The 17,291-nt window shown below is 34.1% G+C and overlaps 1 protein-coding gene across 1 annotated transcript in view; it reads right to left on the reverse strand.

Moving 5' to 3' along the window:
- Positions 1-17,291, reverse strand: part of SENP7 (SUMO specific peptidase 7) — a 180,749-nt gene that overhangs the window by 41,583 nt on the left and 121,875 nt on the right. The window contains 5 exon segments of the mRNA XM_017869509.1: positions 215-361; positions 3,278-3,435; positions 4,846-5,185; positions 6,248-6,429; positions 10,024-10,142. Of these exon segments, the coding sequence (XP_017724998.1) occupies positions 215-361; positions 3,278-3,435; positions 4,846-5,185; positions 6,248-6,429; positions 10,024-10,142 (946 nt within the window).

Raw genomic sequence — 17,291 nt, forward strand, 5'->3', positions numbered from 1 at the left:
TTCATTAGAGTCGTCAGATTAGGTAGGATGTTAGGAGGGGAGAATTAAAGGCACATTTCAAATTAGGTATAATGACTTTCAACATATCCATAGTGTCCCATATAAAATAAATCTTAATTCTATTCTTATTTGTCCTAAGAAAAAAAAAGGAAAAAAATTAAAATGCCTTGTCCAAGATCCAAAACTAAAAGAAAATTAAAGAAAATATACTTACTGTAACACAACCTTTAGAAGCTCCTTTAATTTTACCAATATAAACAGAAGTAAATATAAAATCCAGTTGTAGATCCATCTCATTACTAGGCATAATACTGGAAATGTTTTCCATGACAGGATTATACGGGCATAATTCAGATGACATCTAACAAGGAATAAATCACAAAATGCATGTAACTCTAAGTATTATATAAATACTGAAAATGACTTTCACCATCAAATTCTTCTTTAAATTACTATTAGTAAATTTTGAAGAATTTTATACTGTTCTTACTGTGAAGAAATAGTTATCTAGATTTTTTTCTGAAAAAAATATGACTTACCTTTGAGAAAATTACACTAAATAGCTGAATTCAAAATTAATTCCAGAAATATATACTCCTCTGTATCAAAAGCCATGGTTTCACATTCAATAGTCTCTTAATAGGTTTTATTCATTTTAACTTGACAGAAGTTTTAAACATATACTGTACTTTTATTTAAAATGAGTTTTAAATATATGATCTCTTTGAATCCCCACAACCACCCAATACGCAGGTTTTCAGTTTTCCATTTCATAAATAAAGTTAACAGATGTTGAGATTGGTTAAGCGACCTGCCCAAAATCATGCAATTAGTAAGAAGCAAAACAAAGATTCAAATGCAGGTTTCTCTCTCCAGGTCCAGTGTCACTTCAACCATAAAAACTGTTTCCATTAACCAAAATAATGTTTTTGCTACTGTACTTTAAAGATTTTTTATTTTAGGTTCAGGGGTACATGTGCAGATTTGTTACAAGGATAATATTGCATGATGCTGAGGGTTGGGCTTCTATTGAACCTGTCACCCAGATAATACCCAACAGGAAGTTTTATGGCCCTGGCTCTCCTCATCGCCTCCCTACTTTTGGAGTCTCCAACGTCTGTTGTTCCCATCTTTATGCCTGTGTGCTACTGCACTTTCAATATGCCATGAAGGAACGTAAGTGCCTAAGAACGATCCATTATATCAAATCTATATACTCTATGTTTGAAGACAACCAACCAGAAATGGCTTATACTTGCCTAAAATCTCAAAAATCATATCACTTCCACTCAAGTGACTATATAACTTTGCTTTTAAATTATAATAGAAAACCAAGCAATATCAGCAGCAACTCTTTTCCACTGTTTCTTCTGAATTTTATACTACTTTCAGATGACTTTTTCAACTTTTTCAAATGTGCCGAACCTCTGCACATTATCCCTAACACCACACATGACCAGATTACTACTAAAGCAATTATTATGAACATGTACTCACTCCCCTCTTACCTCTAGCAATTGTGACTAATCCTTGTCTAAAACATACCATACTCATTATTTTAAACCCAGCTCATAATGCCATTTACCTGCTTAATTGAATTTCTTTGTCATTCTCATGTTTTATTGCTTAGTATACTATTAATATCTTCTTATTCCCTAAGTAAAAAAGGGAATCAAATCAATCAAATCAAATCAGATAGCTCCAACATCAGTCAGACAAATAACTGTGGGCTTTTTTAGTGATAAAATGAGAAGTTGGTATAGAAATAATTTCTCACTGGGCTTCACATTTGGTAAAACTAGCTGGCTCCTAAAAATGACCAATCCATATTTCTCATAATTCATTTATAACTGGAACAAGAGAGAGCATAGAAATGTGGCATTCTGCCTTATGGTAGATCTCCACAGTATTGGCTGCTTGGTTGTGATTATGACTTCAGTAAATTCTAAAAGATATGTTATTTTCTTATAATATGATCATTTCATACTGCATTGTCAATTTATTACCCTGCCAAGGCCTAATTCTTCCACAAGTTTAAATTCATTATCAACAACGACACTTTTAATTATACATGCAAGTAAACCATCAAGTAGGATGTTGACCCAATCTAGCAAAAATGGTTACATTTTTGCAAAAATTCAGAACAAAGCTGCTGAAGTGATTTCTACATGGAATACCAAATACAAAAGCAAATACCCATGAAACAATAATCAGACCAAACTGTTTTCATAGATTGGGCCAACTCTTCATCATACTCTGCAAAATAAGAGCCTCTGACATTATTCAAAAACAAAACAAGATAAGTTTACCATAATTCTGCACTGGTGGTCAATGATCTTTTCTTACAAATAGAATAATCAGAGGCTAATAACAAGAAAGAGTACCAGCTGGGAGCAGCAGCTCACGCATGTGATCCTAGCACTTTGGGGGGTGGAAGTAGGAGGATTGTTCGCGCCCAGTAGTTAAGAGACCAGCCTGGACAACACAGGGAGACCCTCATCTCTAAAAATAATATATATTTTAAAAACATTAGCCAGGCATGCTGGCACGAGCCTATGGTCCCAGCTATTTGAGAGGCTGAATGAGAGAACTGCTTGAGCCCAAGAGGTTGAGGCTGCAATGAGCCATGATCATGCCACTGCACTCCAGCCTGGGTGACAGGGCAAGACCCTGTCTCAAAAAGAAAGAAAGAAAGAACGAATACTGATAAAAAATGTTTTGAACCTTATTTTAGACCTACTCTCTTCAAAGGACTGAATTAATTGACTGATACTAAACTAACACACTTCCATTTATTATTTTCTATAAGAATGAAGAGGCAGAGGACTTACCAAATTTGACAGGTTTCTGACCTATATCCCCAAAGCCATGTTTTTTCCTCTATATCATACTGCCTTCGTAATATGTGAGGAAAAGGAGTAATTCCAAGTAGCCATAATACTCCAAGACCAGACATATAAATACTAGAAAATGTGTTTAATTCTACAAAATGTTAGTGAAATGTCCAATGAAAGCCAGAAAAAAACAAAAATATTCAAGTAATAGAATATTTAGACTGAAAAAATATAAATCACCAGAAAAAAATGGTATAATCTTTTCGTTTCAAAATAAAGACAACTACGTATTTCATTCAAACTACTATAAAAGTTGTCTCAAAATTCAAACTAAGAAAATTTCTAATTTTCATTACAATATTCAGCTTGATAAAACAAGTAACAGTCATTAATCAATAGTGTATATTTCATTGTTAATCTGGGAGAAGACAGAAATAAATTACCTGTACAGATTCACGTGAAATCAACGGTAGTTCTGACCATGCTGATTCAGAAATACTCTCATTTTCATTAGTTGTCTCATGGTCTTGCTTAGATTGTAACTTAAGAATTTCTGAACTTTTATGCTCAACAGGTCCTTCTTCATCACTGGAAACAACAACTAAGAGGAAAAGAAAATGTATTTTATTCTTTTTTTTTTTTTTGAGACACAGTCTTCCCATCTTGGCTCACTGCAACCTCTACCTCCCGGGCTCAGGCAATTCTCCTGCCTCAGCCTCCTGAGTAGCTGGAATCACAGGCATCCACCACCACGCCCAGCGAATTTCTGTTTTAAGTAGAGGTGGGGTTTCAGCATGTTTGTCAGACTGTTCTCAAACTCCTGACCTCAGGTGATCCTCCTGCCTCAGCCTCCCAAAGTCCTGGGATTATAGGAATGGGTCACTGCGCCCAGCCGAAAAATGTTATTTCAAATGTGTAACAATCACCTATCAAAAAAAGAACTTTCGGTTGGGTGTAGTGGCTCACTCCTATAATCCCAGCACTTTGGGAGGCTGAGGTGGGTGGATTCCCTGAGGTCAGGAGTTCAAGATCAGCCCGGCCAACATGGTGAAACCCTGTCTCTAGCAAAAATACAAAAATTAGCCAGGTGTAGTGGTGCATTCCTGTAATCCCAGCTACTCGGGAGGCTGATGAAGGAGAATTACTTGAGCCTGGGAGCGGGTGGCTGCAGTGAGCCGAAATCGCACCACTGCACTCTAGCCTAGCTCACAGAGCGAGACTCTGTCTCAAAAAAAAAAAAAGAACTTTGTAATTATTGCAATTTATTTTTAATAATCCTGTTAAACTTAATCACCTAAATTTATTCAATTTAGAAACAGGTCTATCATTTGTTATCTGATTTATAGTAGTTATAGACAATGACTCCATATCAGTGCAATTATTCAGCAGTTACCCGCACCCTTACCTTCTAAAGAACAAAGATTTTTAAAAATGGATAAAGCCATGAGGAGGCCTTAGGAACAAATGCTAGTTCTCACAGTGTATTGTGCCATCACTCTAAATTGTACTTTAAGTCCTGTTACATGAATTGCTTCAAGGAATGGGAAATTAATAACTAGGGGAAGATGTGGGAGACTATTCGCCGGAGATCCTTTAAAACCTTTGGAAGTTCTTTGTACCATGTGACGGCATCAACTACTCAGAAGCTGATTAAATCAAAATTAATGATAATAATTAGATAGCACTTAAACTCTGCATACTTCATCAATCAAATGACATTAATGATGGTCCTTAAAGAATCTATTTTAAAACTACTGAGTGAGATTACTGTGTACTAATCTAAGAAAAAATTACTTCTGTTTTCAAGTCTTCCATTAGTTTACCTAAACTGATATTTTAAAACTCATGAAGGAAACTCCAAACCCCAAGCCTTTTTTTCCTAAAGTTAATATATTCCACAATGATGTCATAAACAGCTTATGGCCTTAGCCAAATTTGTTCAAGAGGAAGAAAAAAACAACTAAGTGAAGCAGAGGAAATTAAGTAACTTTATAATCCTCCTGTCACTTACTTGGTTCAGCTGAGATCAATGACTGGTTCCCTTCATTATGTCCTCTTAGAACAGGCTTTTCTATTGTATTCAACTCATTCTCATCCTTCTCAACCAGGGAAGAAATCCCCACAGTATCAATGGAATTAGAGTTCTCAACAGTTTCAGTGGTTGAACAGGCAGAGGCACTTTTGGTGGTGTTACTCAAAGTCAACTCCTGACTGTTAAATGAGGATAGTTTAGTAAAATCACTTTTTGTAGGTTTAGTTGTAATTTCTTCAGGCAGTTTTAGATCCTGACGACAGTTTTCACTTGACTTTTCAAACTCAGTGGATATTGTTGAGTCATCTTCTTGTTTTTTCTAAACATAAACACATAGAAAAAAATAGCATTTTTCAAATTTGGCTTGCTTAAACCATTTTTAAATTTCTAAAAAAAAGTAAAAATATTGTATCACTTCTATAACTACACGGATAGAAAACTAAACAATTATACCACATTATACTTGCCAATGTCTCCCAAGTATAAAGATATGGGGTTTGATCTGTCCAATCTGATGCCTGATAATTTTTTAAAAGGTGAAACTGGGAGATTTCCATCATTACAAATGCTTTGTCAGACAGTCTCCCACGATCTAAGTCAACTTTAGAATGAGAAGATGTATTTATGTATTTTTATTTTGCGAAAGTAATAATGCCAATGTGACTACTTTGGTAAAACTACTTTGGTAAAATAAAAAATTTAATTAACAATATAACAACATTGAAAATTATGAAAATCAATCATTGCCTTCAGTATCTCATCTACTGTATAAATCTAAATCATGCTTATAATTACAACCCCAAAACATTACAAGATCCTGAAATGATTTATGGATCAAAGAAATTGAAAAGCTTCTTACTGTTTTATTGCTATTTATATACTAAGTCTTTGAAAATACAAAATGTATGTATTTAATATAATTCTTTACTTACAATAAATTCCCTAAACTCTAGATAAACAGAAGTTTAAAGAATCTGATAAGTGAATTGCTACTGATAAAATAAATCTAATAATAATTTTACAGAGCAAATAAAAAAAAGCAAGTGATTAGACAGTATGAATTGTATTTGGCTGAAAAAAAGAAAAAGTCTAAAGGATGTACAACAAACTACTAAGGAAAGAGTGATACAAGAAAAGGAGCAATTTTAATTTTTTTAGTCATTCATAATATTTGAAATGTGTTCCAATAACTCTGTATCATCGAGAAAAGTTACATTTAAAATTGTTTTTTAATAATAAAGCTAACAGTGAACCAAAAAAAAAAAAAAAAGCAATCTGATAATAAAAGCTGAAAGCTAGAGGAACACTATTTGGCCACAGTCAACTCATTTTTATCATAGCATGAAATAATTTCCTATAATATCTAAATACCTCTACTTACTGTCTGTTCTGTTGACTTATCCAAAGAAGCACAATTTTGAGAATCAGGTAAATTATTTCTAAGCCTTCTCTTTGTCTTCCTGGAAATCAGAGTGGGTTCCATTTTTGAATCAGAATATTTAACAGCCTTGTTTCTGCTTTCCTGTTCGAGATGATCACAACCTCTACTTCCACTGTTAAGGTCTTAAAAAACAAATGAAGCATAAATATGGACAAAAAAGTATAGAGAGAATCTCTTTTAGAAGAGCTCGAAGAAACATCATCAAAATTGCTATACTACTTCCACAGCTCATGAAAATAGAAGTATACTGTTAAATTCTCATACTGACACTGGATGAAGGTAAAGGCATGCCCTATTTTAATTGGCATACACAAAGTAAACGTTCATTATACAACAGTTGTGAGGTGAGAAAAATACATAAAGAAGAAATATCCTTTTTCACTGTAGCCAAAGCAAAGCCACCAAACTGTTTTTCCATTTGCTATAAATGAATTTGGTTGTACTATCAAAAAAGGGGAGGTCTTATTAAAATCTAGAAAATTCATATCTTAAAGTTTGATAATTCAATGTGACTTTATAAACTAGTCTTTTAAAATGTAATTTACATAAATACATATTTTTAGTGGAAAGGGACTATAATTTGAAAGAGTGTTGATTGCTGCTCTTTAAAAGGAGCCAAAATACCTTTGCTCTGTAGTTGGCTATAATATGTGATCATTCACAAGGTTGCCAATTTACTTACCAATAATCAAGACCCCGTCATTTTAAATCTCCAATTTACTCAATAATCAAGACTCTGTCATTTTAAATCTCCAATAAATCCATCATTCTAGAGAAGTACATCCTTTTTTAAGTCAACAAGAAATCACTTTGAAACTCATGCCAATCGTTACTAAAAATACTATTTGTTATCAAATATATGTACTGTACAAAAATACCTTCCAAAAGTTTCCACCTAATTAACTAAAAGTTATCCTGAATTATTTTGCTTTCTGAATCTATGTCATACAAGTACCAACTCAAAGTTTATGCACAGCAAGTCACAAAGCAGTTGCCTTTAATTCACAATTTTCAATTCATCTGACTGGCCTGACTTCTCCATTCATGGAACGTTCTTCAATACCACACATCTTCTCTTCGAACTATTCTTGCTTTTACTGTAGCTTCAACAATTCCTAATAACTAATATTCATGATAATCTGTCTTTGACATTACTTAAAGGAAGGCACTGGAATGGGACTGAGGGTAAAAATTCCGAGAGGGTCAACAGCCTTTCAATTTCCAGAGAAAACACCTTACTCACTCCCTAAGGAAAATAAAACTCCCTCCAAATCATCAACACAATATTTAGGACAGCACATTAAATTTTATATGTAATAATGTAAACTATAAAAGTGGTCTAATACAATTTCTATACACAATGTATCAAACTATAATTTCTAAACATAAATATTATACTACAGTAAAATGACTCATGAAAGGAAAGGGGCTTGAGAAAAACTTGGTTATACAGGAATTTTCTTTTAAAGAATTTATTATTTGTACATCGGTCAAGCCTGTCTCATGGAAAATGAGTAACTTTATTATATAGAATGAAATATTGTAAAATAGGAATACACCTGCATCATATATAATTTAACCTGCAAATATTACTAGCATATAAAACTAAAAGGTGAAAATCCTTTAAACAAAAGAATATTAAGTATTTCCAAGGTATTATGTTGGTGAAAGCAAATTCCACAAGGCAAACTTAATGTGCTACGGAAAAAAATGGTACACCTAAGGTTTAATTCAGAATTTCCATTAATTTACAGGTTTTTTTTTTAAATGACTGGTATCAGATGTAGGAGAGTAAACTTTGTTTTAATAAAGATCCGATAGCTAATTTTATTAGAAACACTTTCCCTACCAGTGGTGGTACCTTCAGGGATACTGAAAAACTAAAAAATGTTTCTTTTGTCATGTACTTTTCCCTGATGCATGTCTAAAATGCCACTGTGAACTTGAGGTAATACTCCTGGGTACAAATCAGAAAGTATTTTATTCAAGTCAATGTGAGGACTACTGCTTTCCTGGGTAGAGTAGGAATCTTTGTCTTGATAGTATCTGAAATGAGCCCACTTGTACAATTACTTATATTTTTACTTGGTAATCAATACAGTCATCCCTCAGTATCCTCAAGGGATTGGTCCCAGGGACCCAGGATACCAACATCCATGGATCCAAAAGCCCCTAAAGGTACAGTATTTGCATATAACCTATATACATTCTCCTGTATAGCTTAAATAATCTCTAGATTACTTATAATATCCAATACAACATAAATGTTATGTAAATAGCTGTTATACATATTTTTTATTATTGTATTATTCTATTATTTATTATTGTATTATTGAAGATTTTTCAAATATTTTCCATCTTTGGTAGGTTGAATCTGCAGGTGCAGAACACAAAGATACAGAGAAATGACTGTAATTATTTCTAAGAAAGTACAGTTTAAAAGAAAACAAATGCTTTTCATTATACATTGACAGTGACTAATTGGAAGCTTGTCTGTACAAAGTCACAGCACATTCTCCAAAGACTGCCTTTATAAGAGTTTCAGCTGGTTTCTTGTACAAATATAAGTTATTAGTCTAGTTTCATTTAAAATTTTTTTCTATTAAAAGGCTACTAAAAGAATCTTTAAATAGCTGTGCTCTAAATGAAGTGCAATGAATTTTTGCATAGTGCCGTTAAAAGACTTTTTTGTATTATGAATAACTTATGAAATAACTCAAAACTAAAATAGTGGCCAAGCGTGGTGGCTTATGCCTATAATCCCAGCACTTTGGGAGGCCAAGGGAGACAGACTGCTGGAGCCCAGGAGTTTGAGACCAGCCTGGGCAATATGGCAAGACCCTGTCTCTGCAAAATACAAAAAATGAGCCAGGCGTGGTGGTGCATGACTATAGTCTCAACTACTCAAGAGGCTGATGTGGGAGAATCACTTGAGCCCAGGAGACAGAGGCTGAAATGGGCTGTGATCATGTGTGATCATGCCACTGTACTCCAGCCTGGGTGACAGAGTAAGGCCCTGTCTTAAAAGAAAAGAAAAGAGAAAAGCAAGAAAGCAAGCAAGAAAGAAAGAGACCTCAACAAACATTTGAAGCTATCAATAATCCAACAGACCCCTGAAGGTGTTAAGTTTCACAAATAAATAATGTAGTAAAATTGTTTTTCTCCAAGTATCAGTAAAATATTTTTAATTCTTGAACGACAGACAAACAAGAAAAAGAAGTCAAATCATAAATCCTATATATGCAAGGAGGCCTACAAAAAATTTGCCCAAGTCTAGGAAGTATTTACCTTCAAATTTGCTAATAGTCGCTTGTTTGGCATCCTCCTAAATTTGAGAGAAATTCTAATGAATAGAGAATGTATTTCATAGTAGGTGAACAGACAGTGATAAGCTAATAATAAAAACCCAGTTAGCAGTAACATTAATATCCATGGAAACAACACTTAGAAATCGCTAAATTAACATAACTTCATAGCTATATCCAAGTCTCCCCAAAGAAGAAAAAAAATATTAAAATTTAACTTTTGGGATCAGTAAATAAATCCGGAAATGAGTACTATACTACATAAAAGGTTTAGCAATTTTCTTTGTGTTGCCAAATAATCTCCCTTTACTTTCACATATCCTTTCAAAGTAAAATAAAATAATTTATTTATAACAAAATTTATACAATAAGCAAAATTCAAATTCCAACAGTTTTCTAAGGTTCACAAACCTTTAGGCTGAGTATCGGACATTAAAAGAGAAATGTCATCATCCTTTCTTCGTTTTTCTTTATTGCGCGCAGCCTGCTTCACAGAATTGTCATCTACTGTCTTACTTCGTTGTGAGCCCCTACAAAAGAGAATTGTATTATACTCAATTCTAATAAAGCCCAAATGAATTTAGAAGCCAACTATCATGTATTTAAAAATCCAACAGATTAGAAACACAGTCCCACATGGCAGACTGTAAGAGCTGGGTAGTAAAAAAAAAATTGAACTCAGATTTAAGAAATAAGTTATCCTCCCTTTTCTACCTTTAAATTCCCCATGTGTGTTTTGGGGGCAGGGGGGAAACGAGATATCAACATTGGAGGACTGTGCACATGCAAAATGAGCAAAAGGGTAATACTATACAGTATTAAATAAGTTAGGTTTAAAAAGTAAAATTCCAAGGACACAAGTACCTCAATAATCAAACCTATGTATAGTCAAACAATTACAAGCCAAAGTTGAATGTTAATATATTCCAAGCATGGTTCATATATCCAAAAGTAAGTATGGTAACAAATTTTCAATAGTATGTGGTAATAAATTTTACCTATAGAGAAAATAATTTAAAGTCTAAGGTACTGGTAAAATAACAAATTTTGGAATGACAGTCACAATGTTATTGCTAATAAAAATTCAGAAATACAAAACATACTATAATGTATAAGTGCATACATATGAAACAAAATATAAAAATTTAGACTGGAAGGATTCAAGCCTATTTGGATAGTAGAGAACTCTAAAGAGGGAGAGTATTAGAATCAGGGAATATAAAATAAGTAAGTTTTCAACTTTCTATAATACTTCTTTAAAAACAAATTTAAATCTGAAAAAAACAGGAATTATATTGGTTAAATCTGAGTGATAAGTATTGGAATATCATTCTCTAAACTTATGTGCATATTTAAAGTATTTCAAAATTAAAAAATATATGAATTATTTACATCTAAGGCAGCTAGTATAAGTCAAAAACAAGGACTATAAAGACCAATAGCATATAATGCTTCTTTGTTTTCAGAGAATTATTTGGAAGGGTAAAAATGACTTATAAATAAAAAAAAAGCTATAGTATCCGAACATCACCAGTGTACCATCATAGTTAAAGAAAGGGTTATAGGTGCTATTACACTGCTCATTTTCATATTTACTTTGGTACAATTTTCTTTATTTTCAGATTGGAAATTAAAAGGCCAAATAATCAAAATCATAAGGGTGAGCCAATTTCACTTGCAAAGAGGTTCTGACTGAGTCAAATCATTCCACTCAACTCTCAAGAATTATTCTTGAAGAATAAGGGCATCTAAGCAAATTTATACCATAGAGTTTTGTTTACTGAACATGAAAACCAAAAAAGAAGTCAAAAAAATTTTGTTCTCCCTGAAAGAATTATCACTACAGGCACTATAAACAAAATAGAATGTGACCTAAAAGACAATCTAAAAGATGCTTAGGTGCTTATGTTTCCCCTAACATAAGAAGCAAACAGTATAATAGTCCTTGTTTTCTAGCACAATGAACACTGAAAACAAAATAAGACTTCATATGTAAACCACTTTAAAAGTTGCATGGTTGTTGAAAAAAGACTTTATAATAGAGGATTTTCTTGACCAAATGCTAAGCATTAAGTAGTTGGCATGAAACCAAAAATAAAAATGAATAAGTATTTTCAAAAGGTAATGTCATATGATTCAAATGCACATATAGTGAAGCCAAACACATCTGTGATATAATCTCAATCCAAATAACAGCTTTTTGCAGAATATGACAATCTGGTTCTAAAGTATAGATGGTGGAAAGTCATATGTTTAAAGATAAGGATAGCAATGTTCAAACACTGTTAGCTTCCATCCTCTTATAAGAAAAGGAAATGAATGGGCCGGGCGCGGTGGCTCAAGCCTGTAATCCCAGCACTTTGGGAGGCCGAGACGGGCGGATCACGAGGTCAGGAGTTCGTAGACCATCCTGGCTAACACGGTGAAACGCCGTCTCTACTAAAAAATACAAAAAGCTAGCCGGGCGAGGTGGCTGGTGCCTGTAGTCCCAGCTACTCGGGAGGCTGAGGCAGGAGAATGGCGTAAACCCAGGAGGCGGAGCTTGCAGTGAGCTGAGATCCGGCCACTGCACTCCAGCCTGGGCGACAGAGCGAGACCCTGTCTCAAAAAAAAAAAAAAGAAAAAAGAAAAAGAAAAAAAAGAAGCTAAACACAGGCCAAGCATGGTGGCTCACGCCTGTAATCCCAGCACTTTGGGAGGCTGAGACAGGCGGATCACCTGAGGTCGAGAGTTCAAGACCAGCCTTTCCAACATGAAGAAACCCCATCTCCACTAATAATACAAAAATTAGCCGGGCGTGGTGGCGCACTGAGGCTGAGGCATGAGAATCGCTTGAACCCAGGAGACGGAGATTGCAGTGAGCTGAGATCACACCACTGCACTCCAGCCTGGGCAACAAGAGTGAAATTCCATCTCAAAAAAAAAAAGAAGCTAAACACATAATCACAAAGTTATCAAGCAATCTCACTCCTAGGTATATACCCAAAGGAACTGAAAGCAGGGACATGAACAGATTCTTGTACTCCACTGTTTACAGTAGCACACTATTCACAATAGCCAAAAGGTGAAAACCACCTTAGGGTCCATCAACAAATGAAAAGAAAAACAAAATGTGGTATGTTCACACAATAATTATTGTATGAATAATTCATATAATATTATTATATAATATAATGTCTGAATTCATACAATATTATTGGGCCATAAAAAGGAATGAACTTGTGATATGTGCTACATGAACTTTGAACACATTATGCTAAGTAAATTCAGCCAAACACAAAAGGACAAATATTGTATGATTCCACTTAAAGAAGTAACTAAAATAGACAAATTCACAGACAGAAAGTAGATTAGAGGCTACCAGGGGATTCTGAGAGGGGAGAATGGGGAATTATTATTTAATGGTAACATAGTTTCTGCTTGAGATGAAAAAGTTGTGATAATGGTTGCATAGCAATATGGATGAACTTTGAGGACATTATGCTAAGAAAAAAGAAACCACTAACTAAAAGACAAATACTGAGATTCCACTCATATGATGACATATTTAGAACAGTCAAATTCATACAGGCAGAAAGTAGAATGGTGACTGCCAGGGACTAGAAGAAGGGAAAAATGGGGAGTTATAGTTTAATAAATATAGAGTTTAAGTTTGGGAAGATGGAAAACGTCCTGGAAAAGAATGGTGGTGATGGCTGTACAAATATGTGACTGTACTTAATGGCACTGAACTGTACACTTAAAAATGGTTAAAATGGCAATTTTTAGGTTACTGACATTCTATTACAATCTTTAAAATACAAAAAAAGGTATTAAAATGTCCAATAAATGAAGAGAATGGGAGAACTGGTTCTACTAATTTCATAATAAAACATACTACAGAGTAACATCAAGTATAGTACTACAGACTAGTATATAAGAAATGGCTGGCAAAAGAAAAAACAGAAGAATTTGAAACAAAGCTGGGAAACTAAGCTTTTAAATTCAGTTGTAGAGGAATAACTGGGTAGCAACAGAGAAAAAAAGAATTCAGAATCACATCCAATACTCTAAGTTAAAATGAACTATCATATGCTAATGAATAAAAGATGTAAGTTTTTTTAAGCCATCAGAAGAAAAACACTCTATTTATTAGCCTTGTGGAAGAAGAATTTCTTGAGAATGGAAGTAAAGAAATTATAGAGAAAAGTATGATCGGATTCAACCACATACATGGTAACCTTTTAATAAATGATAAACTAAGAGCATCAAAATAAAAAAGAGAAGTTAAACCCAAAACTGCATCAAAGTGCAATACACAGGAGTTCCAGTTCCCAGTCCAGCATGAAAGGAGCTTGGAAGTTATCTATCCTAACAGGTAAAACTGAAAAATCAACAACTCTTCCTGGACATGACAAAGAAGTGAAGTCACAGGATGAATGGCTGCCCCCAAAATGGGAGAAAGACGGCCAGGTGAATACAGAGAATCACAACATACTAAAGCAAAAACCCACAAGCAGAAACAGTCCCAGGAACTATTATTGGAGTATGAAGATCTAAACTGCAATTGACAAATTGCTGAGGGTTCAGTGTACACAAGTTTAAGCATTAAAAATCCCAGAGGACTTAGTCATAAAGGGGGTCGCACACTGTTGTGAGTTTTATCTGCAGTTCAACCAGGTTCTCACAGTGAATATCAGAGAAAAATCCCCTCATGGTTCAGCAGAGGAAAGTAAACACTTTCAAATATGCCAGAGCATTCTGTTCTTCTTAACAAGGCCTGCCCTCAAGAAAAACTGTTTCACCAGAGCCTAAACTATGAGTTATTTTTCAGAGCTTAATCAACCGGGGAAAGAAAAAATACCCAACTCTGGCTCCGTCTAGCATTCTGTGTGAAGGAAAGCAAGGAAAATACACAATTCCAAGAACATCTAGGTTTCCATGTGGGAAAAGGGAAATACCTAACTTCATTATATTCCAGGTATGCTGTTGCACCAAAGTGTTCAGAAGAGAATGAGAAACACTACTTGTAAAGTTAACAGGCCAAGGACAAAGGCTCATTAACCCATTTATGCTTGAGGTTGCAATTTTTTGAATTTCTGCAATCAGAGCTTGGTGATAACCTTTAGCAGTAGGATATAAATAACTTCCACATGCATAGCATTCCAATAATGGAAAACTAGGGATAAATGGGTTAAAAGACTGAAACCTAACAGGACTGCAGAATGCTTTTCTTCCTCTCACATCTTACCACCACATTCCTAAAGGTCTATTTACAGTAGTTGCTTTTATCTAGTACATCAAGTCCAACTACCCAAAAAAAAAGAAAGAAAATTAAAAGCCACACTAAAACACACACACACACACACACACACACACACACACACACACACACAGTTTGACAACAAGTCTCAGAACCAGAACCAGACATGTCAGAGATGTTGAATTATCAGACTAAGAATTTAAAACAATGAGATCACTTGGACACAGGAAGGAGAACGTCACATACCGGGTCCTATTGTGGGGAGGGGGGGAGGGATAGCATTAGGAGATATACCTAATGTAAATAATGAGTTAATGGGTGCAGCACACCAACATGGCACATGTATACATATGTAACAAACCTGCATGTTGTGCACATGTACCCTAGAACTTAAAGTATAATAAAAAAAAGAAAAAATAATAATAAAACAAATATGATCAACAGATGAAGTATACAGCATATAAGCACTTATGGGCAATGTTAGTGGAGAGAAAGTGTAAGAAAGAATGAAAAAGAAATACTAAAAATCAAAATACTGTAACAAAAAATGAACAGTGCCTTGGATGGGCTCACTAGTAGACAGGATATGGAAAAGGAAAGAATCTCTCAACTTGAGTATACAGAAATAGAAAATTCCAACACAGGAAAGCAAAGAGAAAAAAAAGACTAAAAGAACCGTAACAGAATATTGAAGAAATGTGGGACAACTACAAGAGGTGTAGCATAGGCATAATGGGAATATCAAAAGAAGAAGAAAGAGGTAAAGAAACAGAGGAAATATGCAAAGCAATAATGCATGAGAATTTCCCCAAATTAGTGTCAGGCACCAAATCACAGACTAGCAAATTCAGAGAACACCAAAGAGAATAAATGCCCAAAAAATAACACCTAGGCATATCATATTAAACTGCAAAAAAAATCAAAGATTTAAAAACCGTGCATAAAATACAGAAAAAACTAAGCCCTTAACTACAGAAAAACAAAGACAAGAACTGTATCTGATTTCTCAGAAACCACGCAAGAACACTGTGGAGTGAAATCTTTTAAGTGTTCAGAGGGAAAAAACCTACTAACCTAGAAAAACAAATAAATAAATAAAGTACAAAGTTGCAGGATTAATACTCTCTGATTTCAAAACTTTCTGTAAAGTTATGGTAATCAAAACAGTGTGGTACCAATATAAAAACAGACACATTAACCAATCTAATAGAATAGAGATCCCAGAAATAAACCCTCAAATATATCGTCAAATGAGTTTTAACAAGGGTACAAGACCATTCAATGAGGAAAGGGCAGCCTTTTAAAAAATGATGCTGGAAAAACTGAATAGCCACATGCAAAACAATGAATCTGAACCCTTACCTAACACCATATACAATAATTAACACAAAATGGATCAGAAACCTAAGCATAAGGCATAAAGCTATTTTGAAAACTCTTGGAAGAAAACATAGGGGAAAATTTTCACATGAGATTTGTTAACTATTTCTGGATATGACAAAAAAAGCACAATCAATTAAAGAAACAGATTAAGTAGACTTCATCAGAGTAAAAAGGCAACCAACAGAATGAGATGAAATATTTGCAAATCCCATATCTATTAAGGGATCAGTATCTAGAATATATAAAGAAATCCTACAACTTACCAAAAGAAATCCAATTCAAAAGCAGGCAATGTACTTGAATAAACATTTCTCTAAAGAAGACATATAAATGGCCAGTAACATGAAAAGATGTTCAATGTCACTATTCATTAGGAAAATGAAAATCAAAACCACAATGAGATACCACCTCACATGCATTAGGATGATTATCAAAAAACTGAAAACAAGTACTGGCGAGATATGGAGTAACTGGAACCCTTGTGCATTGCCGGTGGCAATGTAACATGGTGCAGCCACTATGAATAATAGTATGATGTTTCCCAAAAAAGTTAAAAATAGATTGCCATATGATCCAGCACTTCCACTTCTGGATATATACCCAAAAGAACTTAAAGGAGAGACACAAACACATTGAATACCCATGTTCATAACGGCATTATACACAATAGCCAAAAGGTAGACGCAACTCCACTATTGATCAACAGATGAATAGAACAAAATTTAGTAGATACATAAAATGGAATACAGTCAGCCTTAAAAAGGAAGGACATTCTGACACATGCTGCAATATAGATGAACTTTTAAGACACTATGCTAAGTGAGATAAGTCAGAAAAGGACAAATACTGAGATTCCATTTATTTAATGTACTTAGGGCCATCAAATCATAGAAACAGAAAGTAGAATGGTGGTTGTCAGGGTTTGGGGAGAGAGGAATGAGGAGTTACTGTTTCACAGATACAGAGTTTCAGTTTGGTAAAAATGAAAAAAGTTCTGAAAATGAATGGTGGTAAATGGCTGTACAATAATGTAAATGTACTTAAAATAGATAAA

The sequence above is a fragment of the Rhinopithecus bieti genome, unplaced genomic scaffold (assembly GCF_001698545.2).
Source record: "Rhinopithecus bieti isolate Rb0 unplaced genomic scaffold, ASM169854v2 scaffold_4640, whole genome shotgun sequence".
Lineage (NCBI taxonomy): Eukaryota > Metazoa > Chordata > Mammalia > Primates > Cercopithecidae > Rhinopithecus > Rhinopithecus bieti.